General features: G+C 41.5%; 1 protein-coding gene across 5 annotated transcripts; it reads left to right on the top strand.

The window, feature by feature from the left end:
* The first annotated feature begins 1,742 nt into the window (after nt 1-1,742).
* nod1 (nucleotide-binding oligomerization domain containing 1) lies at nt 1,743-23,014 on the top strand. Of its 5 annotated transcripts, XM_021308282.2 has the most exons (13): nt 1,743-1,810; nt 2,036-2,159; nt 3,605-3,799; nt 3,891-4,065; nt 8,696-10,508; nt 13,479-13,562; nt 19,638-19,721; nt 19,821-19,904; nt 20,010-20,093; nt 20,180-20,263; nt 20,723-20,806; nt 20,939-21,022; nt 22,805-23,014. In XM_021308282.2, exons 3-13 carry the CDS (start codon nt 3,623-3,625, stop codon nt 22,875-22,877), a joined length of 2,826 nt encoding a protein of 941 aa, XP_021163957.2. In that variant the 5' UTR covers nt 1,743-1,810; nt 2,036-2,159; nt 3,605-3,622; the 3' UTR covers nt 22,878-23,014. The 5 variants fall into 5 exon arrangements, with proteins under 5 accessions (XP_021163957.2, XP_021163959.2, XP_012737335.2 ...); XM_012881881.3 differs by lacking the exon at nt 1,743-1,810 and having other exon boundaries at nt 1,963-2,159; XM_021308283.2 differs by lacking the exons at nt 1,743-1,810; nt 2,036-2,159 and having other exon boundaries at nt 3,676-3,799; nt 3,967-4,065.
* The last annotated feature ends 2,796 nt before the right edge of the window (nt 23,015-25,810 follow it).

Raw genomic sequence — 25,810 nt, 5'->3', positions numbered from 1 at the left:
CACCATGTCACCAGGTGACTATGAACCAGTTCAAGCACTGAGTAAATGCCTAGAAGAAATCAATGCCTGGATGTGTCAAAATTTTCTCCAATTGAATAAAAACAAAACTGAAGTAATAATATTTGGACCAATAGAGGAGAGATCAAAAGTTAGCACACAGCTTCAGTCGCTTCAGCTAAAAACCACTAGTCAGGCCCGAAATCTGGGAGTAGTGCTTTTGAACCTCCAAAAGCATCTAAAGACAGTTACAAGGTCGGCTTTCTATCACCTGAAGAACATTTCTAGGATTAAAGGACTAATGTCTCAGCAGGATCTGGAAAAACTAATCCATGCGTTTATTTTTAGTCGAATAGATTACTGCAACGGTGTTTTCACAGGTCTGCCTAAAAAGTGGATCAGACAGCTGCAGCTGATCCAGAACGCTGCTGCCCGCGTCCTCACTAAGACTAAGAAAGTAGAGCACATAACACCAGTTCTAAAGTCCTTACACTGGCTCCCTGTATCTCAGAGAATAGACTTTAAAATACTTCTGTTAGTCTATAAATCCTTAAATGGCTTAGCACCTAAATACATCACAGACTTGTTATCAGCGTATAAACCCTCCAGACCACTAAGGTCTTCTGGCTCCAGCCTTCTCTGCATACCTAGAACCAGAACTAAACAAGGAGAAGCAGCATTTAGTTCCTATGCTCCACTTATCTGGAACAAACTTCCAGAAAATTGTAAAGGTGCGGAAAGCCTGAGTTCCTTTAAATCAAGATTAAAAACACATTTGTTTAGGATTGCCTTCAACTGTTCTAGTTATCTGAATCACCACTTTTTTGTTCTATTTTCTATCTACATTTTATTCCTACTTGCTTTTATTCTATTTTATTTTGCTATATTTTAATCATGTAAAGCACTTTGCATTGTCCTTGTACTGAATTGTGCTATATAAATAAATTTGCCTTGCCTTGCCTTAGAGTGGTTTAGGTTACCCTGAGCTACCTCTTTAGCTATGCTGATATGGGTTTAGGCTTATGGAGGACATCAGGGTCTATTTTCCTCACTCTGCTGAGTTCTCCTACTGTTCTCCAATTTACATTGTTTGCTGTTATTTCAGCTTTTAACTTTTTGTTCTCTGTCTTTTTCCCCCTTCATAGTAGGTACACCTGGTCTGACGTTCTGTTAGCTGTGACATTATCCAGGGGTGATAGATCATCCACTATTACTATATAACATAGAGAGGATTCCTGGATCAATGTGTGCTTCTGTGCTTTAGTGTCTCTGCTCTGTCTTCTCTAACCCTCAGTTTTATCGAGGCAGATGACCGTTCATACTGTGTCTGGTTCTACTGGAGGTTTTCCTCCCTGTTAAAGGGGATTTTTCCTCTCCACTGTCACTTCATGCATGCTCAGTATGAGGGATTGCTGAAAAGCCATCAACAATGCAGACGACTGTCAACTGTAGCTCTACGCTCTCTCAGGAGGAGTGAATGCTGCTTGTCAAGGCTTGATGCAATCTGCTGGGTTTCCTAGATAGGAGACTTTTTTGACGAATCTGTATGATTTGAGTGAATTTGATTTTGTAAAGTGCCTCGAGAAGACATGTGTTTTGAATTGATGCTATATAAATAGAATTTAATTGAAAAAAATCGAATAGAATCATTACATCTCAAATGGTCCAACTTCTGACATCAGTTTGTTGCAGTGTTGTGGTTAAATGTTCTGCAACGGTTGATCAGGTGTCAGTTCTCCAAACGCACCATTTTATCCTGCTGGGACAATGTGCGCTGGAGGAAACGGGACAGAAGGGCGAAGCCAAATTCCAGGTAATATAGGTTTGGGTTTAAGCAAGTTATTTTGAGCAGAAATTTCAGAAGAAATGGGCTTTGGAGGGCTGGAACCCGTTACGCTCTTTCACGTGTCGGAGGGTCCCTGAACGCCTCGCGGGTCGATTGTGACATGACGCAGTTTTGCTGAACGCTTTCACTTCCTCAGCTGAAAGCCAGCTGGGTGCTGCAGCAGAAGCCGACCCGCTTGTTTTTCATTTACAGCATGACGGCAGCACAGGCAGACCGGACCGGACCGCAGTGAGTTCGGCTGTTATCGGGGCTAAAAGCGGTCCGGAGAAGAAAGAGCAGCAGCAGCAGCAGCGGGTGTTGGCGTGGCTCCTTCAGGGTAACTTTCAGCTCTTCTCTGTTTACACCCGACTGACTGGATCAGAACTCAGTCGGGTTTTACTCAGCTTTTTGCTTTTTGGGGAAAAATCGTCTTTTGTTACTGTTTTGGTCCACATGAGATGACTTTACTCTTAACATTAATGTTAACACCAGCAATATGTGTGAGATGACTTCCCAGTGAAGCCTAAAGGGAAAGTAGCTGAAAACTGATCAGGCACAACATTATGACCACTAGCAGGCAAGCTGAAAGCCTGATCATCTCTAGTTTAAACAAGCCCGCCTCTGAATGGCTTCAGAGAAGTGGCCTAGTCAAAGTTTGGACGTAAATCACCTTCAAATAATTTGACATAAAGTCGAACCTCCAGTGTGACCGTGTTAAAATAACTGTTTGATGATCTGAAACATTTAAATGTGACAAAAAGAAGAAGAAAAAATAAAACTGATGAATCTATAAGGGGGGGACTTTCCACAGCACTGTCCGTGGGTCTTATTTTAATCATGGCTGTATGTTCCTAACACATCTGCATTCTTTCCTAGTTTTCTAATGATGAGTTGAGCTATGATGTGGATAATAATTTGTTATTAGTGAAGAAAAAAAATTATTTGATAATATTTTTATAATTATTATTTAGTCATGCTGGGAAAACGCCCAACATTTTTGGGTTCAGTTGATGTTAATTTTCATCAGACGTTTTAGTTGTAGGCGTATGACTTTGGTTAGAAGTTTTGGTTTCATTGAAGTTTAGCCATTTGAAGTCAGTTTCAGTTTCAGTAACTTGACTGTAAATATTTGTAAATTTAGTCAGTCAGATAGTAAACTCGGAAAGGAATGCTGTGTCGGCGCTTCTTGCATATTTGTTACTTGTTGATGAAATAACTCTTGGTGAATGGAACCCATTAAAATATTTTGCAGTAGACAGACACACACTGGCCTGTGGGATTATAAGCAACTTCATCTGTCTTGTTTCTTTTTGATACAGTATTTCAGGATGTGCATGGTACATAGTATACTCACAACTAAATAAAAACTGTTATTATTGTGCAACAATATGAAACTCCAAATTAGCATTCTCTGTCATGACTTTCAAGAAAAAGAACAGAATGTTTCAGATGAAACGTTCAATGCGTTCAAAGAAAAATACTCCTAATATAATGACAGAATTTAAAAAGAGTATAATTAATAAACTCTAAATAACAATTTCTAACCTGTTAGAAACAACATTGTAGTGATCAAAGTAATAAACTTTACAAATAATAGCCAGACTAAAGCAATCAGTTTCTATAAAGGCAAATCAGTGCTTTATTTTTACGTTTTTAAAATTCAGATTTTCTTTGTAACACTCAACTTCTAATCCGCTGCCAATATCATACAAAGTCAGTTGTGTTGGCGTACTGGGCAAAACAAAACCAAAACAAGGTTTCTGCTCCCTTTCTGTTCCACAGAGAGGACAGACTGTGAGAATGGGCCGGGTGGAGGAAGCCAGAGTCTCGTGCCTTAACCTCCTCACGCGCCACAGAGAGCTGCTGGTGTCCACGCTCAGGAGCATTCAGTGTCTCCTGGATAACCTGCTGGCAAGTGGCTTCTTCTGTGAGGAAGATGTGGAGATTGTTCAGCGAACTGTGACCAAAGCAAATCAGGTTGGATGTCCTGCCTGGGTCCAGGTTTTTCCATTGTTCTAAAAACACACAGAATAACCTCTTTTTTTTTTTTTTTTGGTTCATTTTCCAGGTGCGCAAAATCCTTGAGCTGATTCAATGCAAAGGAGAGGAAGCCTGCGAATACTTTCTTTTTATTTTGTATAAAGTACGTGATGCGTATATAGACCTGCAGCCATGGCTAAAAGAGATCGATTACAAGCCCAGCAGAGACATAGGAGAGATGAAAGTGGTGAACACCGACCCAAGTAAGTGTTACACACACGCTGATGATGCTATGTGAAGTATTTCCCTTTATTCTGCTGTCTACCTGGAGTATGTCTGCATCACTAAGGATTCATGCAGGTGTGATGATCAGCTAATGTAGACCAGCTGTGAGAATAACTGAAACAGAGCTAATAGAAACCACTCAGCAAATAGATTCCATAGATGAATGCCACAACAAGAAAGTTAAACCAAAGCAACAAACAACACCAGTACCAACCAGGCCACACTTCCAAACCTCTGAGATCGTCAGAAAACTAAATTAAAGCTGCAAGCAGCGCCTGGAGGCCCCCTCTATAGTGGGATGTTTGTGCCACTGTTATTGAGAGCAAAGGAGGCGTTTCAAGAACAGAACTTCAAAAGAAAATACGTTTGAGAATGTAATCTGTAAAAAGTTATGCAATTGGCATAACTCAGTCTCTAAGTGAAAATGAAACCTGGAAAAACTGTGAAATTGCAAAAGTGTTTGCATACACATTATAAATTACTCTCAAAACCTTTTTTTTTTTTAAACTTTATTTTTTACATTTAACACGTCATTTGCTTGCAATATTAAATATCACTCTATACACACCTCATCGCCTCCAGCGAGTTTGTCACCACTAGGACCGTAAATCCAGTCCAATCCAACCTATTTATAAAGCACTTTTAAATTTCTCAAAGGACCAATGTGCTGTACAGTGAAACAACATAACACCATTACACACACTCAAAAAAACGATACAAGCATAAAAGACAAAATTAAAATCAGAACTATAAAATCTATAATAAAATAAAAATAATTTAAAGTAATGTATCACAGACTAAAATCAACATCTCACACAGTTTAGAAAGCCAAGGAAAAGAGATGAGTTTTCAAGAGCGATTTAAAATCAGACAAAGAATTAGACAATTTAATTTGCAATGGAAGGTCATTCCACATTTTGGGAGCTGCCACAGAGAAAGCACGTTCCCCCCTAAGCTGCCGTTTAGCTTTTGGCTCCTCTAGAAGCAGCTGATTGGCTAACCTGAGTGAACGGGAGGGTGCATGAAGGTACAGCAACTCAGAAAGATAAGATGGACAAGACCATGTAGAGACTTAAAAACAAATAAAAGAATTTTAAAATGAATCCTGAAATGCACAGGCAGGTGTAATGAGGCTAAAATGGGGGTAATGGGCTCATATTTACGAGTGCCAGATAAAAGACGTGCCGCAGCGTTTTGCACTCTGGAGTTGAGCAATGTTGGAGGCACTAACCGCCAAATAAAGTGTGTTACCGTAATCCAGCCGGGTAGTGATAAAGGCATGGATTACTGTCTCTAAAAGATCTCTGGAGAGAATGGGCTTTATTTTGGCCAACTGCCTTAACTGAAAGAAACTTTCAGTCAGCCAGGCTTAGACTTAAACTTAGACATCTTTATTTGTCATTTAGTATGTACAGAGTGCATACAGAACGAAATTTCGTTGCATACAGCTTGTAAATTACAGTATAAATTGAAATGTAAACAATGCAGGAGAAAGAGAACAGTGTGCGATCACGGTGTACGGGAGAATATTTAAAACCATTTGTATGTGCAGAAATGATGGTGCAAAAATGCATATTAGAAACTACAAGTTCGGCAGCATTTGTGATGCTAGATAAAGATGCAGTGATGCTCAGGAGTCCTCCCACTTTGGCTGAGTTCCTCCCACACACTTTGGGCCTTGTCTTAGCATCCGGCTTCTCTGGATCAAAGCTGATGATTTTTGTGTGTCTTCTGGTCATAAGCCTGTAACATCACGTTGTTCAGCTGCTGTGTTAAACCTCGCACTCCTACGCGGCCACAATCCATCCATTTCTGTGCAGTTTTCAGCTCTGTTCAGTCAGAAATGTGTGATTTTGCCCCATGTTCCACTCTAGCTGCCAACCTGTGTTAGAGGCAGTAGTGTCATGTAAAACCCGGCAGCATAAGGTTAAAGATGAACGTTGGCTGAACCACACCAACAACAACACTAGAATGGGTGGACGTGTTGAAAAGCTGAATAAAAGAGGAAGAAGAAGTAACATGATGTTTTATACAAAACTGTTGATTCTGTTCCAAACACTCCTCCCAACGGTTATATTGAGTCTTTCCCCAAGGCATGTCGGCCATATTTGAATTTCTTTGTGGAAAAGGTGAATAATGTCAGGGCTCTTATATCCCCCTCTGCCTCTGAGCCTTTAGCCTCTGTCCCTCGCTCTGCTGCTTTCTCCCAGGGTTAGCCTGTGTCTCTGTCTTTCCCGTATGGGATGGTTGATCATCTGAAGCCCTCAGGTTCCCCTGCTGACGCTCCACTTCCACCTGGAGTGGAAGTCGGGCACAGTGTTTGTGTTGTGGCCTCAGGTACAGTTCCTAAAATGTTTAAACAGGCAGCAGTGCAACCTCTGATCAAAAATATTGTTTTGATGTGCTCAGGGAGCACATAGAATGGGGAGATGACTGCTGTATGGCAGGCTAAGAACACATTAAAAAGCATAGATGGAGTCTATTGGAGTCAGCGGGGGAAGCTGGCTCCCTGGGAGGGCATCCATCACGCTGCCATGGGGGAGTGGGGAGAATTACCCGGCCCCGCTGTCTTGTAACGTCCTTGGCCCTTTTATTGTACAACTTAAACACTTACATTTATAACATTCTCACAACACACATAACAAAAAAGCATAGATGGTGCTAAGTTTTTTAAACTTTTGATTGAAAGTAAGACTGAGGTGATGATTTATAGTCTGAATGTCACTGGGTCTTCTTCTTGTCTAGATGTGAGGTGTCTGGCACATTACAGAAAGCCTATTGTCCCAAACATTGCTTTTAAAATGGATAGTTATTTTAAACTGGGCAAATGGGCCAAATAAGAAGCATCTGGTCAAAAGATGACTTCAAAACAACTAAGAGTAGGTAAGTCATCCTTATCATGCTTTCAGTTGGAGCATGGCTTTAAGTGGAACACAGAGGAAAGAGTATATTACTCCCATTTTTCTTCTTAGCATCACACAAACAAGGACATGTTTTAGACTGGATCATCTCTAAGGGTCTAAACATTTCCGAGATCAGTATAACTGATGTTGCCCTATCTGACCACCTTTCTGGTACCTTTAACAGCATCATTTCCAATGACTCAGCCAGCCAAAGAGACATCATAAGAAAACTCTTCTTTAAGGACAATGCTACTGAAACCTTTAACTGTATTTACTCTTCTACTTCCACTTTGTCCTGTAACTCTGTAGATTAACTAGTAGTTATGCCATGGTCTGGGTGAATCCTCGATTCTGATTGGCTGCAGGGTGTCTGTTAAAGTGTTATAGAACACCTACAAAAAAGTTCTGGTCAAACAGCCCTAATGTTCAAAAATATTGCGCTGGCTCAGACGTTAGCTGGTAACGGCTAGACAGTTGATGCTGGTTACCTTGGCAACATGTCATGAGAGATGCCAAATATATGGCACATGTAGAACCAGATTTGCACAGAGGTCATTGAGAGTAAAGGAACACTATACCTGCCCAATTAAAACCCTCACAGACCTCCAACAGTTCAACAACAAAGCAAAACAATGGCTCAAATCTACTCAAACCTGTGAACATAAGAGCAACTTTTACACAATTTCTGTATATAGTCTGTATTACGTGTTCTGCATGTTTTTCATGTTTGTATTTTACTGCTTGTATTTGTGTTGTCTTCAGGACCTGGTCTGCAAATGAGCTATTAGCTAGATGACCAATGAACATGGCATCGGTTGCACTTGAATTTGTAACGATGTTTTTGTTCTGTCCCTATCAAATAAACGTATTAATGATAAAAAACATTGTTCTCTCTAGTGAAAAATTGACGATTTTAACAGTGAAAAAAACATTAAAGTATTAATAATTGATTTATTATAATCTTCTTTGGTATGTGACCATGGTATAAGACGGACAGTTGCTTCCGTAAAGTCCTGATTTCTGATAACGGACAGCTCGTCGGGCGTTATCCCTTACATAACTTTCAGTCTAAAGTTTCAGACATCATTGACTGCATTGCTCCAATTAAATTGTTGGTTGTTTCTGGGAAGAAAAACTCTCAGTGGAGAAATGCTCCAGCAGTTAGAAGTGAAAAAAGGGAGTGTTGAAAAGCTGAACGCAGGGGGAGAAAGACTAGACTCTAGATTCACTATGACATCTATAGAGAGAGACTTTACAGATATAATCTACAGCTGAAAAGTGCAAGGGAATCTTTCTACTCTGAGAACATCAACAAAATGATCAATAATTTTCCTGCCTTATTGGCCACAGTCAACAGCTTAACAAACCCTCCACAGCACAGAGACCACCCTTGTCAAGGTGTTTAATTTTCAGCCGTTTCTCATATTTATCTACAGCTGTTTGTTAAAAATATGACTGTGATACATTTGCGATAAAGTTTTGATTCAGAGATATCTTTTTTATAGCTCCTTTTATGAAAGTAAAAACATATGAGGATGAATATTGTATAGCAGCATTAAGCCTAAAAATATTGAGATATCAGTTTTCGTCTATATCGCCCAGCCCTAGTTTCAATAACACGTCTACGTCTTGCTTGGATTAAATATGTTTTTTTTTTTTCTCAAACAGCCAGCAGAGACTTAAAGAATGTGCTTTTCCTTTTAAGTCAGCAGGTACAGTGAGAAGCAGCGACATGAGATGAGCCGAGACAGCAGTTTCATCATGTCTTATGGCCAGCAAGATGAGACCCGCTTGGAAGAACTTTACACCGACACCGTGATGGAGCTCCTCAACGACTGTAATGAAAGTCTTGGCTTTGTAGAGAGTCTGGACCAGCTACTGGGAGAGGACGGGGTTTTTAATCCCCAAGGTGAAATCATCTATGTGATGGGGGATGCTGGTGTTGGGAAGTCCATCCTTCTGCAAAAGCTCCAGAACCTCTGGTCCAAAAAGGAGCTGCAGACAGATACCATCTTCTTTTTTAAGTTTCGCTGTAGGATGTTCAGCATCTTCAAGGAAGCAGAGCAGATGTCCCTCAGGGACCTTTTATTCAAATACAACTGTTACCCAGATCATGATCCAGATAACGAAGTGTTTGATTACATCCTGCGATTCCCTGAGAAGGTGGTGTTTACCTTTGATGGCTACGATGAGATTCAGGAGGACATAGACCTGACCAATGTTCCTGAAGTCGTGTCCCCAGAAGACAAGGCAAACTCCCTGCAGCTGCTCCTCAGCCTGCTCTGTGGAAAGCTACTCAAGGGCTCCAAAAAAATACTGACCACCCGAACTGGGATTGAAATGCAAAGCCGAGTCATCAGGAAGAAAGTCGTTTTGCGCGGATTTTCTCCAGACCACCTAAAGACGTACATCAATCTGCACTTCAAGGAGCAGGAGCACCGGGACCTGGTGTCGGTCCAGCTGGATGCCAGCCCCCACCTCTGTGGCCTGTGCTCCACCCCACTGTTCTGCTGGATCGTATTCAAAAGCTTTAGACACCTGCATACGATGCACGATGTTTTCCATCTGCCTGAAACCAGCATCACCCTAACAGACATATTTCTGCTGCTGTCTGAGGTCTTCCTCAGCCGTTTGGTCGCCCCTGCCTCTTCTTTGCTGAAGAAGAGCGTCCGCTGCACCTCGGAGACCTTCAGAGTGGGGCTCAGGCCCCTCGCCGGCTTTGCTAAGCTGGCTTTGCAAGGTTTGGTGAGAGGCAGTTTTCTGTGCAGCCGTGAGGAGCTCAGTGAGTGTGGTCTAACGGAGGAGGACCTGGCCCTGGGTTTCCTCAGACCCGTCAGCGACTTTGATGCCGGCGAAGCCCCCGCTACCTTTGAGTTCATCCACATCACCCTGCAGTCGTTCTTGGCTGCGTTTGCTCTGGTGTTGGACGAGCAGGTTCCTGGCAGCTCCATCCTCCGGTTTTTCACAGAATGCAGCAGGAGGAGAGAACCGTGTTGTCTCCCTCTAGCTTTCTGTATCAGCAGCTCTGTAAAGCCCAGCGAGAAGAAGCCATTTGCAACAAACGAGCACCTGCAGTTCACAAATCTCTTCCTGTGCGGACTGCTGTCAAAGACCCAAGCACGTCTCATGGGGCAGCTAGTTTCCCCGGTTTTACTAAAGAAAAAACGAGCCTTGCTGAAGGCTTACTTGTCTACTTCTGTTAAGGTTCACCTGGAGGGCTTACCCCAACATACTGCTGATGAAGGCAAGAAGGTCCACGTGTTGCCCCACTTCCTTTGGATTCTACGATGCATCTTTGAGACAGGGAGCAAGGACATTGCTGAAATGACAGCAAAAGGCATCACAGCGAGCTTCATCAAGCTCGGCTACTGTAACGTGTACTCGGGCGACTGCACGGCCATAAACTTTGTGCTGCAGCACCGTCAGAAGCTCCTGGGACTCGACATGGACAACAACAACATCAGCGATTATGGGGTGAAGCAGCTCCAGCCTTCGTTTTGCAAGATGACAGTTGTGAGGTACAAAGAATGTTTCGTCTTTCTTTCTGCGTTTCTAAGGATTAATAATAATAATAATAATAATAATAATAATAATAATAATAATAATAATAATACATTTTATTTCAAGCGCCTTTCAAAACACTCAAGGTCACTGTACATGTAAAAACAATAAATGGTAAAAGCAATGTCGTCATAATTAAAAGAAACAACACAAACTACACACAGGAAAGTAATATAAAATCATAATGAAAAGGCAATCTTGAACATGTGGGTTTTGAGTTTTGAACATTTGAACAAGGGTAAAGACTCTGTATTGCAGATGTCAGGGGGGGAGAGAATTCCAGAGTGTGGGCGCAGAACGAGAAAAAGCTCTGTCCCCATGGTGCTAAGACGGGCTGAAGGAACAACTAAGTGAGTGGTAGAAGAAGATCTAAGTATGCGGGAGGGAGTAAAAATTTGAAGTAAATCAGAGAGATATGGAGGGGAGAGATTGTGAATAACTTTAAAAGTAACTAGGAGGATTTTGAACTGAATTCTGAACTTCACAGGTAGCCAGTGGAGCTGCTGCAGGACTGGGCTGATGTGATGAAAAGAGGGGGTTCTAGAAATGATGCGAGCTGCTGAGTTTTGCACTGTGTGAAGCTTGTGAATGGATTTTTGAGGAAGACCGAAAAGAAGAGAATTACAGTAATCGATGCGGGAAGTGACCAGACTATGAACAAGAGTGCAGGTGGAGCTAGGGGAGAGAGAGGGGTGGAGACGATTGATATTGCATAAGTGAAAGTAAGCAGAACGGGTAAGGTTGTTAATGTGAGAGGAGAAGGACAAGGTGCTATCAAAGATGACACCCAGACTCTTGACCTGAGGTGAGGGGGAGATTATGGAGTTGTCATAAGAAAGGGAGAAACTGTCAGCTTTGGATAAAGTAGATTTTGTTCCCACTAGGAGGATTTCTGTCTTCTCATTATTTCATTTAAGAAAGTTGTAGGTGAACCAGGATTTTATTTCGGTTAAGCAGGAGATTAATGAAGGAGGTGGGAGTGAAGACTTTGGTTTACAAGAAAGATAGAGCTGGCTGTCATCTGCATAACAGTGCAAATTGATGTTAAATTTCCTAAAGATATTGCCAAGGGGGAGAATGTATTATATTAAATAAATCACAATAAAAAAATCCCAGTCCAAAGGTAAACAAGGAGAGCCTAAGTAGACTGGTACACAGTGTGTGTACCCCTCCTGTTTTAATATGCAGTACCTCAGCCCCCCCCCCCCCCAAACACCTGCTTCTCTCAACTTTCTCATGAACGTCTGGCATCTGACTTCAAAGTTCTTTGTTGCATCTGATTAAATCACATTCTATTGCCCATGCAGTTCCATGTAAGGCTGGGTTTAAGTTACCCGCACAACCACAATCATAAATGAACTCAGGTTTCGCTTCTGCTGCTGATCTTTCATTCTTTGTTGAGGTGCTAGGCTAACGCTAGCTTGCGTTCTCTCTGTTTTGACAGGACTCCTCAATAATTCGGCCCATGGCACATTGTTGTGTCGTTTCCGATAATTGCGTGCTGATTAAAAACGTACCGCACCATTGTTTTCCTTTTTTCATAAATGTGCCGTTTCACTGTGAAGATCCTGATTTTTATGACTACCGTTTCAGCTGCTCTTTGCGGTGTGGTTACCTGTTAACCCACAGAGGCAGCTGAGTGCTGGTGGAGTAGACCTGTGGTTGACTGCTGAAGCCAAGACACTTTCTGTTACTGGGAACGTTCTTCTATGTCTGGTGTGGGGAAAATATGGGAAATCCCAGTTTCATTAGCTCAAGCTCGGCCTGCAATGAGCTGGGCACACAAGACCAGACACGCAACACAGCAAATAGGCTGATGCTGTGCTGCTAATCCTTATCTCACACAGGAAGAGTTTTCCACCTTGTGTCTGTTGTCACTATTTTGAAGTCAGTACTTTACCGTTTTGGTCTCTACTGGGTTTAAACTGTTACGCTGTTTTGAATATACACATTAGTACACATCCCACACTAGTATACTCCTGTGGGCTCTCTCCCTCTTGAACATTGCACAGCCTGTGTCAGAGTAACCACAATGACACCACAATTATAAGCAGTTCACTGGGGCTCTCTTCTCACCTCCGCTATGGAAATACCCTGTGTTTTACTGCCAACTTTGGCCAAAAAGTCTGAAAACCAAAGCAACAGAAACTACCTGAAAGTCCCTTAAATGTCCCCCAAAATGTTTGCTATAAAAAAAAAAAAAATCATAATCTACAACCAACAGAACAAGCTATTGTGTAAAGAACATATTTGGAGCAAACCAGAACATCCTGGTGATTGAACTCAAATCTCCTTTTTTAAGATCATTGACAAACTGCAGATGGTCAGCAGTGTTTTTTTTTTTGTTTGTTTTTTTTGCCTCTTTTAGTGTTTGGTGTGGTTTGGCGTCACTGCTCTGTCTCCACACACATCACAGTCGTTTAGAGGTAACCCACCAGTGGAAACATTAACCTCATATGTGAGGTGCAAGGGTTTTAGCTGCTCTGACAGCATCAGTTCCAAACAGGGAGTGATCCTAAACAGTCCCGTTTCTAATCAGCACCATAGTCTAAAAAATGAACAGTAATAATATGCTAGCCCACGGGTGTCCAGCTCCACTCCTCCAGGGCTGTGTCCTGCAACTTTTAGATGTGTCTCTGCTTCAATGAAGGTGATACAAAGAATCAAGTCAGTAGGAGAGTTCTTCAGAACTTGATGGCATGCTAACAAGGTCATCCCCTCTTTGATTCTATTGTGTTGCACCAGAGACACGTCTTAACACCGTAGGACGTGAATTGGGCCCTCTTGTGCTAGTCTTAGCTATTAGCCATGTGACTGTATAGACAATCTTTAAGAGTAAACTTTTTACGGGTTGCATTTTCTCTGCTAGTCTCCAGTCACAGATATTAAGCCTTTCTCATTTAATGCTTGCTCATTTCTTTCTTCAGATTGTGTGTCAATAATCTCTCAGACAGCAGTATTGAGGTTCTGGCCGAAGAACTTTGCAAACACAAGGTTGTGAAGGTTTTGGGGTGAGTAAGCATGAGTATGCATCAGCTGTTCTGATATGAATCAGTGGTTAACCACAGAGCCTTGGAAAAAAAAAGTATTAACACACACTGAACTCTTTCCCATTTCATCCTGGTCCATCCAGAGATTATATTAGGTTTTATCAGTATTTCTGTGATAGAATAGAACAGAAATCTCCTTTATTGTTCCTCGGTGGGGAAACTCTGGTGTACCAGCAGCAAAGTGCCAGAGAAATGGAAGCATGCAGATACACATAAAGATAAAATATAATAATATATTAAAAACATTAAATAGGATACTGTAAATTCTATTTACAGCAACAGGAAATACTGTTCAGTTTGTAAAATAGTACACTTAAAGGTATACTATGCAACCGGGGTTGATTTTCCAGCGAGGCTCCCCCAAGAGGGCGAAAGTAAAAGTGCACTGTCGTAAAGATGCTCAGCTGTTCTGGTTCCTCCATCAAGCCAGGCGCGGTTGTTTTGAGCTTAGCAGACAGGCGAACGCAACGAAAAGTGGAAAAAACGGCAGTACAAACAATGAATAACACAGTGAAGGTATGAACATCAAGCTTCTTGCAGCGCTGTGTTGGCGAGGCGGTCGCCGCCGCCTCGCCAAGCCGCGACCGCCGCCGCCTCGCCAGTTTTATTATTATTATTATTATTATTATTATTTTTTATGTTGGCGAGACGCTACCGCCACCGCCTCTCCAAGCCGCAGCCGCCGCCGCCGCGGTAGCGTCTCGCCAACATAAAAAAAGATTATAATAATAATAATAATAATAATAATAAAACTCGATATGCTTGCATGTTTATTTGACCGGCTGAGCGGAGCGGAGCGGAGCGGGGGGGGAGAGACAAACTTTGCACCGCTGACCGGCTGAGCGGAGCGGCGCGCATATCGAGTTAGTTTTATTTTTTTATTATTATTTTTTTGGAATGTCGGCGAGGCGGTAGCGTGAGGGAAACCCTACAATGTTACTTACAATCGCATCAGCAGAAACGCGAGGTCCGCGTCAGCCTTGCAGCCTTCTATGTTCACCCGTGTACGACTCCTCTCTCTGTCCAGAACCCTTTTCCTCTTTCTTGCCTGCTCCAACATGGGCTTTCGCTGTTTTCTCGCTGGTTCCGCCATGATAACTGCACAAATATCGCCACTGCGCTACCAACGAGCACACCTTTCACTGCGGGCGTGTAGCAGTTCTCGCCGTAAAGCAAGACCGACTCTCGTGATGCACACGAGACTTCTGAGCCTGTGACTGCGGGCCGACTGCTCCTGCAATTGCAAGTGCGGTATTTCCCCCACAGACCACCAGGGCGGCCGAGAAAACCTTAGTTCAACCTGAAATGACTCATTTAATCATCCAAAACGGTATGGAACATATTAATTAACTGAAAAATGTTGCATAGTATGCCTTTAAAGAAATGTGGAACTGAGTAGATTAAATTAAATGTTCAAACAGTTCATTTCTATTTGTAGATAAAAAATATTGAGTTGCAGTTTGTTGGGAGCATTTATAATTATAACGCCCAACAGCTGCTGGGAGAAAGGACCAGCAGCTGCAATGATGAATAAAACAAAGCCGTGCATAAAAATAATACCTAGTGTTTATATTCATTCCCCTTTACCCTGACAGCCCTAACTAAAATCCAGTCCCACTGACTGCTTTCAGAAGTCAGTAAAAATGTTTCCTCTTAGTTTCTGTATAAATGCAGCTCGTCTTTGAAGGACTCAGAGGTTTGTTACATAACAATGGAGAAAGTTGTAGATAAATTTAAAGCCGGGTGAGATTCTAAATCAATATCCAAGGTTTAAACATCTCCCTGAGCTCTAATCAGTCTATCGTCTGAACATGGAGAGAGGATGGACCACCTGCAGACCTGTGAAGACATGGATGTCCACCTAAACTGACAGGCTGGGCAAGAAGAGCATTACACAGGGCTCACACTGACTACGGTGTGGGTTACGGTTCCGATCCAGTTCCAGTTTGCCACAAACCCCCGCACACGCTGGTCCTAGGGAATCAATGGCCAGCTGTGACTCCGGCTGCAGGAAACGGCACTCGTGAGAACAGAAGCTCAGTAGCCATTGCGGCATCCCTTTGAACTTCCTTCTTGCAAAATGTTTTGCAGCGCCGCACGGTGTCAGTAACCGTACTGCACATGGCTGATCTGAGTGAACACATTGATTTTTTATTATTTGGGTTCCTTGCAGTGCCGCAACCGGATCTGCACCGTATTCAGTGTGAGCTCAGCATTAATCAGAGAAGCAGCCAAGAGGCCAATGGTAACTCTGGAGGAGCTGCAGAAATCCACAGCTCACGCTACATACTCCACAAGAACCAAGGATCTTCTTGTTATTGGGGTGATAAGAACATGAAACTAGTTTGTTTTGGCTCCGTCTATTCATACTCCATGAGAAGCTCAGCTGCCGAAGTCCGCACATATCACTGAAGATCAATTAAGTGCAGGCAAGGGAGGGGGTCCCAGAGAGAGAGAAGAGCACAGCAAGGGAGCAGAAGTGGCATGTTCGACTACTCAAACCACCAGAGTTGAACTGTGTGACTACAATGTTAAGCTCAACAAAGCCTGGGCCAAGAGAACAAAATGATGTTCTCCACTGCAGTAGTGAAAAAAAAAGTGTCTGTTTTTGGGGAGTATGTATGCTGAGTCACAGTATGTACAGCAAATACTGCGTGCAGCCATTTTGGAAGTGTGACATCAACTGTTTCTTCTCTTGTTTAATACATTTCCACTGGGAATGCTGAGTACTGCGCCCCTGTGTTTCTGGAGAATTCTGTGTTTTCTACTTCTACGTGTGGTGGGATGTAGTACGCCTGGCGTAAGAGCACAACGCTGCCCTGTAGGAGAATAGTGTAGGAGAATAGTGGCACTTCGGAGGAAAAGTATAAATGCTGCAGACATGTCCACACGTCTCATTTCAGCGTGGAACATACGTGCGACAAACATAAATCAGCCTTTAGTCATGCACTGCACAGATCTGACCTATGGAAGAGTAGCGAGAAGAATATCTGCTTGCAGTTTCTCACAAGTCATGCAGGGAAGGCAGCAAAAACGTGAAATGAGGTCGGATGAGATCAAAATGTAACTTTTTGGCCCACAAATTCTGGTGGCTCGCACTTAAGCAACCTGTAGCGCTGCTGTTTTCAAGCCCATGGAGGCCCATCCTCCTAGGCGCATTCTCAGTCAGATGCAAATCAGTTAACCACCCGTCACTGTTCTGAGTCATTAAAAGCTATTGCTTGGTGTGAGTGGAGTACTTGGTCTCCTAAATCATGATGAGACTGCAGGTGTAATCTCTTTGGAATGTGTTGGAGGTCCGAGCTGTAAACACTGAGGAGTTGGAAGATTAATCCTCCCCTCTGTTTAGTAATGTTTTTTTTCTTTTTACCAAGATGGCTTCTTTCACCCCTCTTTTGAACCATCTGTTCTCCCTGTCCAAAATCTGGATATATTTGTCATCAAAAGAGTGTCCTTTGTTCCTGTGGAGCAAGTGGACTGCTGAATCTTGCCTCCTGAGCTGTGTCATGAGTTTTTGTAGTTGTTGTTTGGTTTCTCTGATGTAGGATAAACAGTCCTCGCTGGATCGGACCGCATATTCAACGCCCCTCAGCTGTGGTTTGGGTGTTCTGTCTTTGGAACGAATCAGTTTTTGTCTGAGTGTTAATAGGTTTGAATTTCACTGATATGTTCTGAGAAACTCCTGACACATGGAATGACAAGGTTTTTGTATCTGTATGTTTTCTCCTCGGTGACAGACGCAGTGTTGTTGTTTTTTCTGCTGGTATTTCTGGCCAACTTGACAAACCCATGCCTGAATTGATTTACTGGCGTGTTCTCTTTGTTTTTCTTCTGTAGCAGAGGGAATGTTGTCTGCCCGATAACTCAGGGTACTGAGTTCTGAGTAACCCAGAGCTCTGTAGAATACATTGGGATGGTTTAGAGACAAGCAGACGAATGTGTTGGAGTGGTCTAGTCCAGGGGTCTGCAACCTGTGGCTCTTTGGACCTTATACAGTGGTTCTTAATAACTTTGGCTACAAATTATGTTTTATCATGGTATTTAAATGTAATAATAATAATAATATATGCAGGTTTTAGCAGTTTTTTTTTTACTTGAAATAATTGCTTTTAATTTTCACAACAGAATTATACTAAAAGTTCCAGTAATATTTAATTTTAAATCAATATTTTTTTCATTATCTTGGAAACTATGATTTTTTTTTTTTTTACATAATTATCCACAAATATCAACATCCCATCCATCCTCTTTTTTTAAACCTCAAAATAGACATAAAAGGGTGTTTCTTTAACGATGACAACGTATTTTCTACAGTAGAGCTTGTCTTTTTTCAAAAGGCCAGGCAACATTTGTGGCTCTGAACAACTTTAATTCAAGTGGACTGTAGGCAAAATGGCTCTTTATACTGTAAAGGTTGCAGGCCCCTAGTCTAATCACAGTGTAGATCTAAATCAAACTGAGAATCGTTGGCAAGACTTGAAAACAGATGTTCACAGATGCTCTCCATCCAGTCTGACTGAGACTGAACTGTTTTACTAAGAAGAATTGGCAAAACTTCAGTCTGTAGATGTTCAAAGCTAGCAGAGAGATCCCCAAAAGAATAGCAGCCAAAAGTACTTCTACAGAGTACTAAGTGGGTGAATATATATTTCCACCACAGTTTTCAGATTTATATTTGCAAAAAAAAAAATATTAAAACCCCCAAATTCTGCTTCTACTATTCTATGGATTGCATATAAAATCACAATAAAATATACTATAGTGATTGGTTATGTGACAAAATGTGAACAAAATTCAAAGGGGTGTGAAGACCTTTGTAAACTGTAAACATACCAATTTTCATACAAATGAAGCTACTTTGACAAGAATCAGGTAATTATAGCAAGACAGCCATGTTGAAGCAATTTGGAAAATTCAATTCAATGTTATTTATATAGCGCCAATTCATGAAACATGTCATCTCAAGGCACTTTACAAAGTCAAGTTCAATCATATTATACAGATTGGGTCAGATTATACAGATTGGTCAAAAATGTCCTATATAAGGAAACCAGTTGATTGCTTCAAAGTCCCAACAAGCAGCATTCACTCCTGGGGAAGCGTAGAGCCACAGGAAGAGTCATCTGCATTGTACATGGCTTTGCAGAAATCCCTCATACTGAGCAAGCATGAAGCGACAGTGGGAAGAAAAACTCCCCATTAGCGGGAAGGAAAAACCTCCGGCAGAACTGGACTCAGTATGAACGGTCATCTGCCTCGACCGACTGGGGTTACAGAAGACAGAGCAGAGACACAATAAGAGAGACAAAAAAGCACAGAAGCACACATTGATCCAGTAATCTGTTCTACATTAGATGGTAGTAGCGGGTGAGCCGTCTTCTCTGGATGATGTCACAGCTAACAGAACAAAATATGTCAGATATGACTATGGAGACACATGTTGGGGTATTTGGTTCACCTGTGGAGTGTCTTTGTGGCGTCACACAATTTATTGAGAACTCTGGGAGAATTGAGTCAGTATCCTTATTTTCTTTGAAGAGAAGACATGGAAATTTGAATTTGTGCACAATGGGAATATATATATTTTCCAGGACAAGACTAAATAAAAGTAAATCAGTTTCCAATGTGACCATGTATGAATTGTTCCTACTGGGGCTAAAAATCACATGGATCACTACTGTTACAGCAATATTATCCATAATAATAATTTTATTATAGGGATTTTGATACACCAGAATAGCTGTAGAATAACTACCTGTTCTCCACAGGTGGATATATTTTCTAACTGCCTCACTTATTGTTCTTATTTGGAAGGAGAAAAGTAGAGAAGCCTTCTTTGGTCCAGCTGTTAAATGGTGTGCAGTAACAGGTGTGGGAGGGGCAACGCTGTGTTATTCTATGCTCCACAAATCCAGAGAACTTTTTCTATAGAAAGCTTTTACGTTTTTCAAAGCTTCGTTTATCTTGATTCCTGTAGCTCTGCCTGGAGAAAACGTCTGACCAACAAGTTCAAGCAGATCTGCTCTCTATCCTCAGGCTTTACAACAACAACATCACTGATGCTGGAGCCCAACTGGTCGCTCAGATAATCGAGGAATGCCCTCAGCTAAAAGTTGTCAAGTATGTTGTGCACCCGAAGGCTCTAAAATGACTGTCACATGACTGTAATAACAGGTATTATCTGGTGTTTAATGCTGTGATTAACAAAACTGGGTTCAGGATTGGTAAAAACAGGATCACGAGTATCGGTGGAAGGTATTTGGCCAACGCAGTGAAGAAGAGCGCTTCCATATTTGATGTGGGGTGAGTTTTAAAGAAAGGCTGTTTAACTGGGCTGAACTTTAGACAGCCGACTTCATTAGGAGACAATGGGTTCGATTCTCAGGTGACACGGATGTTGTCTTCCAGGATGTGGGGAAACCGCATTGGTGATGAGGGAGCACAAGCATTTGCTGAAGCCTTGAGGAGCCACCCAAGTCTCACCAACCTCAGGTAGCAGGACAGAAAAAGCAGACTAATCATTGAAAGCCTGGTTCAAACAAACTGATGTGTGCTATTTGGTTTCTTCTGTGCTCCAGTCTGTCAGCCAATGGCATCACATCGGAGGGAGGGAAGTGCCTGGCAGAAGCACTGAAGGAGAATAGTGTCCTGAGGATTTTCTGGTAGGAAGGGTTTTTGGTTTACGCTAAAACACGAGACTGTTTCAAAGATGAAACTTTTCCTGTTTAGAGATGGGCCAGGAGGCCTACTAACCTGACCCACTTACACCAGTTCTATCAGGAGGAATGGACCAAGTTTACAGCAAACTGTTATGGGGAAGCTTGAGGAAGGAAACCCACAATGTTTGAGGAAAAAAACATCTCCTGAAATAAATGAAAATAGTTTTGTTAATCCTAACTGACCTAAAACAGGAAATGTTTTATCTGATTTAATGTCAGACAGCGAGCGACAAAAGGATTGGGTTCCTTTTTATGCAGTTTCTGTAAATATGTGGTTTCCATGGTAACCACACATGAAGCTCCAGCATAGGTAAAAGCACACGAGGCTAGGCCAGCGGTAAAATAAATTGTTTCTGGGTGTCTACATGTTTTCTTGAGCTGCACCTGCTTGTGCTCCTGCAGGTTGGTGCAGAATGAGATGACGGATGATGCAGCTCCACACTGGGCCAGTTTAGTTCAAGCAGACACGGGGCTGAGCCACCTTTGGTGAGAAAAGCAGTCATGCATGAGTGCTGTTGTAATTACACTGCAATTACTCAGCAGATGTCACCAGGACCGGACCTGTGCTGTTGCTGCTGGCCTGGCATTGATTGTGAGAACGTGTTTCTTTTTCTGCAGGTTAATCAGCAACAGGTTTACCGCTGCTGGGATCCAGCACTTTGCTGAAGCTCTGGCTTTCAACACGAAGCTCAAGGAGATCTGGTGAGATTTCACTGTGACACAGCAGCATTTACATCATGGCCTGCATCAGTTGTGCCAAGGGACTGTTGGGGAGTGTTCTTGGTGTTAACGCATCTCTCGAACTGCTATGTTACTGAACAAAGAGAGTGTATGAACTACATAGATCCATTACAGTGTGAGATCACGAGCACCTGTTCGACCCATCAGCTGGAGAAATGTGTGTTCATAAAAACAAATTGTTTTTTAAAATACGTTCTATAAATAAAATGGATTTGGATAAAAAAAAAACTAAGGTGGGCAGGCATTGGCAGTTTCAATGGAGCAACTAAACTTTGCAACATGCAGCGCTCAATTCCTCTTTTTTTCTTTGACTTCGATACAAGGTTGCGTTTGACTCTGGCTGTTTCCTTGAAATCCTTTTGGTGCTGTGTTTTTCTGTTACTCCACTTTCATCATCTGTTGGCCTTAAGCGTTCTGTATTGTTAGGCCCGAGCAGCAGAGCACTGTGAAGGCCTATTGCAATTCAAATCTTCTTCTCCCTTGAAATGAAGTGGGTTTTTGGAGACCCTGAAAACATCTAAAAGGCACAAAGCTTTGTACAAAAATCAGCCCAGAGTGAAATCTTTGTTTTTCAACAAAATGGACAAGGGGCGTGGCCATATAGCTCTACAGCGCCCCCTTAACTCAACCAGAGGTATAATGTAGACATTTATGTATTGGTACACCGAAAGAAGCCTTCAAGACAAAAAAAAAAGTCTCTTGATAGTGTTTGTCCTAAGACAATCACAAAGTTACCCATATTGGGTCAAAGGCGCTCTGTTGAGTTTTTTACATTTTACACTTTGACAAACTCCTCGGCATTTTGAGGTATCAGCTTCCAATTTGGTCAGTGTCCCGTTATTGCTTGGGGGATTAAAGGTTCTCAAATGGAGAGTTTTTAAACATGTCTAGGTAGCGTGAACAGGCCTCAAACTTTTCCCTCCTTCACACATTTAAATGCTGTACATAGAAACATAGAAATGCAAAATTATACCAATCTTGATGTGATTGATTCATAGCGGGTGCCCGACGATATTATGTGGTCACATGCTGACATCTGTAAGCCCTCTTTTACTCTCATGACCTAATCCGCTGGAAACTCCTACAGGTTTTAGTTAGACTTCAAAATGAATCATTATAGTCTAAAGGGATTGCAAATGAAAAGTTAGCAAAAGCTTCTTGCCACATTAAACCACGTGGGAGTGGCCACACCTCAAAATCAAAGTCGTATCATTTACCACATACGAGGTTGGGACTGTACAGAACATCCAACCCAGTCTCAGCTATGCTATGCTGCAGTTCCAGTGACAATGCAGACGACTGTCCACTGTGGCTCTACGATCCTTCAGGAGGAGTGAATGTGGCCTGGAGAGACTTGATGCAACCTGCTGGGTTTCCTTAGATAGGAAACTTTTTAATCAATCTGTATAATATGATTGAATTTGACTTTGCAAAGTGTCTAGAGAAGACATGTTTCATGAATTGGCGCTATATAAATAACATTGAATTGAGTTGAATTGAATGTTTGCTGACATCACTTTAGCTCAAAGCCACAAATCTGAATCTTGAATATTTTTTTTGTATACAGCCATACATTGTTGAAGTACTTTAGTGATCTCATCTCAAATAAATGTGAAGAGTTTTTCAATTCAGCACTAAATTCAAGTGGCAGCAGTCCAATCAGCAATGGGTAGGGTTTGGATCAGGAAACCTGGTCTCTCTTATGTGTTTGAATTATGTGTCTGATGGTTTGTGTTTCCACAGTGTAAAAGGAAACCAGCTCTCTAAAGAGGAACAGCAACAGTTTGAGTTAGAGAAACGGCTCCGGTTCCACTGAAAGGACCGGCATGCTCTCCCTGGATCCAAAATATGAAAACGTTTACTGCTGCAGCGCATCAGCCAACACAATATCCCATCTCTGCACGGGTTAGGTTGGAAAACTACAGCGTGGATAGATTGGGACTGCAGCAACAGGTGTTTACAGAAGCAAGCAGGATTCTGAACCGAATGTTTTGGGATCAAGATGTCTGTACATTATTCCTGATCAGCTACTCGATGGTTAGGGATGCAAAGTGAGGGGTGCCATAAGGGATATTAATCTGATTTTATTTAAACAGGAATTCTTTTCAGCTGGAAGCGATTTTATGAATATTAATTGTTCTTGATATGGACTTAGAGTAACAAGTATCTACTCACCAACTAGAAGAGATTTACTTCAAAATAACACATTGAATAAATCCAACAGACCAATGTCTTAAAGAACTCAAATGATTTGGGGAAATTATGTATCTTCTGTAAAACACTTATTTTTTTTATTCGTTTTTATTTCTATTTTGGAGGGGGGGGGGGGGGTCTTGAAAGATGTTACATATTAGATATTATACTTATTTATTATGTTTGAAAAGTGTTTTTATTCCTAAATGTAAGTGGTCCTTAACAAGAACCAAAAATGTGTCAGTTCAAGGCTGAACTGAAAATCTACCTCAAAACTCTGAAAAAGTTCCCAACACCCGTTTAACTGAAACACCTTCCAGTTGAAATGCATTTAACTGAAATAAATGTCTCACTTGTTTGTAGAGCGAGAGCTTATCACCGGTCTGTTTTCAAGGTTTGCAGTATACTAAGAAGAGATGCACCAATCCAATACCCAGATCGGATATCGGCTCCGATATTGACAAATTAGCTGGATCAGATATTGGATGATTGAAGCTGATCCAGCGTTCTGATCCAGTCATTTCTTCTTTTATTAATACCATACACAGAACACAGTTACGGCGATCTAGTCACTTCTATCCTATGTTTGCAACGCCGGTTGCGCAGAGTATGCACAGCAGCTAGTGATGAGCAAACACAGAGCAACATGGAGCAAGTGCCGGACTGAGCCAAGTCTGCTATTTGGAAACATTTCAAACTTGATATGCCAACAACTCCGCAATGTTGCGAGGGCGGTGATAAGGTTGGAAAATTCAACATCACAAACCTAAATAAGCACATCCAAAAGCACCGTGCTAAAGAACATGCAGAACTTTTTTTAAACAATGTTCAAGCCTGATAACTTCACTCACATGGCAAGGTATACGGTTTATTCATTCAACAGTAGTATTGGCCCGGTATCGGCCAATATGCTTAACCCAGGTATTGATTAGATCAGAAAAAACTGGATTGGTGCATCTCTAATACTGAAAGAGTTTAGTTTTACACATCTCTATGTCAGCTCATTCTGGTTGATCTCCTTGGTGGCACCCCAAAAAAAACAAAGTGTTAGCCTTAGCTTAGCGATTTTCTTTGTCAAAATTGCTTTTACATAATGTTGCCCAGTCGAAATCGGTCCATCTGCTGTGCTGGAAATTCTCTGGAATTACAGTTTTTCTTTGGACTTTATCTTTCAGGTTTCATGTGAGGGGAATTGAGCTGTGATTTTCATGTCGTGTCTGAGTTTTACATAAAAATAGGAAGTGCTTCTAATAAAAAAAACACGAAACATGCCGTCTTCCCTAAGGAATATACTATTGGTTTGGCAAATATACATTTACTGTTAACAGAAATCATTTCCCTTCAATGATACTTGAGTTGCTGCTGGTTTTTAATAAACATGTTGCAATAACCTGGTTCCATAATTACTCCTACCTTTAAACTAAAACTTTGTTGAAATATACTGCTCAAGAAAATAAAGCCAACACTTAACACAATGCAACTTTAAGTGTTGGCTTTATTTTTTGAGCAGTATATATTAGGATCAGTTCACAGCTTTCACGTCTTCAGCCTGTTAACATCCCACATCTTGACTCAGTAATACTTGGTCCCTCCACCTTGTAAATGTTTTCAGAATCCCAGATAGCGAGGGCATCTCTGGTTATCGTTTCAGATGGTTTCCAACCATCCTCACGTTTAAGCAAAGTTTGCATTATCAAATTGGTTACTTGATAACTTCAGGAAGATCATTATCATTGTATAGTTTCTGTCACACTGAATAGTACACATTTCTTTGCCACTCTACCAATCAAGTATTTAATTGTCATTTTATATACAATAAAATGCATTGAAATGAGTCTGCGTTGGTTTTTTTAACGTGAGTTTTACTAGAGTTGTGATTATGGTCCTACGAAATAGAATTAGGGAGCTCCCCATAGATTTGAGAGAGGCCTAAATATTCAACAGTAGACGAAAAACCTGTCACATGCGGATAATATTTGTAGAAGAAATGTTTATCACCATCTTGTTTTCGACTCATATGTAATGGTGTGTGTGTGTGTGCATTTGTAGATATATTGTATCACCTTATTTCGTGTAAGGAAAGGTTTTTTTTTTATCTTTGCATTTGCACTTTTGCTAGTATTTTAATTTTGTTGGAAAGCACATTGTTGCTTTGTGCATGAAATGTGCAGTATAAATCAACTTGACTCTTGATTTGGTGACTGAAGCTGTGGCACACTGGTTGTTGGTGATTTGAATTGGTGGAGGGTGTCAGCTTTTTCTAAAGTCTACAATCAACTCTTCAGTTTTGGCAGTGCTTGGAGACACATTGTTTCTGATCCACCTCTGTTCATCCACATCCTTCATCATCATTACTGATGAGACCTGCTATTCCTTCCATCACTGATGTTAATGAGCAGGTTATTGTGGTATTTGGTAGTGCAGTTGTTAGCAAAAAGCGGAACACTGAGCAAACATCCTTGCGGTGCTCCTTTGTTCAGTTTGATGCCATATGTCATGTTCTTGTGCCAACTTATTGACGAAAAGCTGTTGGTCTGTCAGGAAGCCCAGTATGCA

This window comes from Fundulus heteroclitus, chromosome 3, assembly GCF_011125445.2.
Source record: "Fundulus heteroclitus isolate FHET01 chromosome 3, MU-UCD_Fhet_4.1, whole genome shotgun sequence".
NCBI classification, from domain to species: Eukaryota; Metazoa; Chordata; class Actinopteri; order Cyprinodontiformes; family Fundulidae; genus Fundulus; species Fundulus heteroclitus.
The sequence above is the reverse complement of the archived record's forward strand: the minus strand, read 5'-3'. Positions and strand labels throughout refer to the sequence as shown.

What these genes read in the sequence shown, in the direction of transcription:
- nod1 (XM_021308282.2), top strand. Translation starts at nt 3,623, where the DNA reads ATGGGCCGGGTGGAGGAAGCCAGAGTCTCGTGCCTTAACCTCCTCACG. An exon ending in AGTGGTGAACACCGACCCAA is followed by an intron (nt 4,066 to 8,695) that starts GTAAGTGTTACA and finishes TTTCCTTTTAAG; the next exon opens with TCAGCAGGTACAGTGAGAAG. An exon ending in ACGAAGCTCAAGGAGATCTG is followed by an intron (nt 21,023 to 22,804) that starts GTGAGATTTCAC and finishes GTGTTTCCACAG; the next exon opens with TGTAAAAGGAAACCAGCTCT.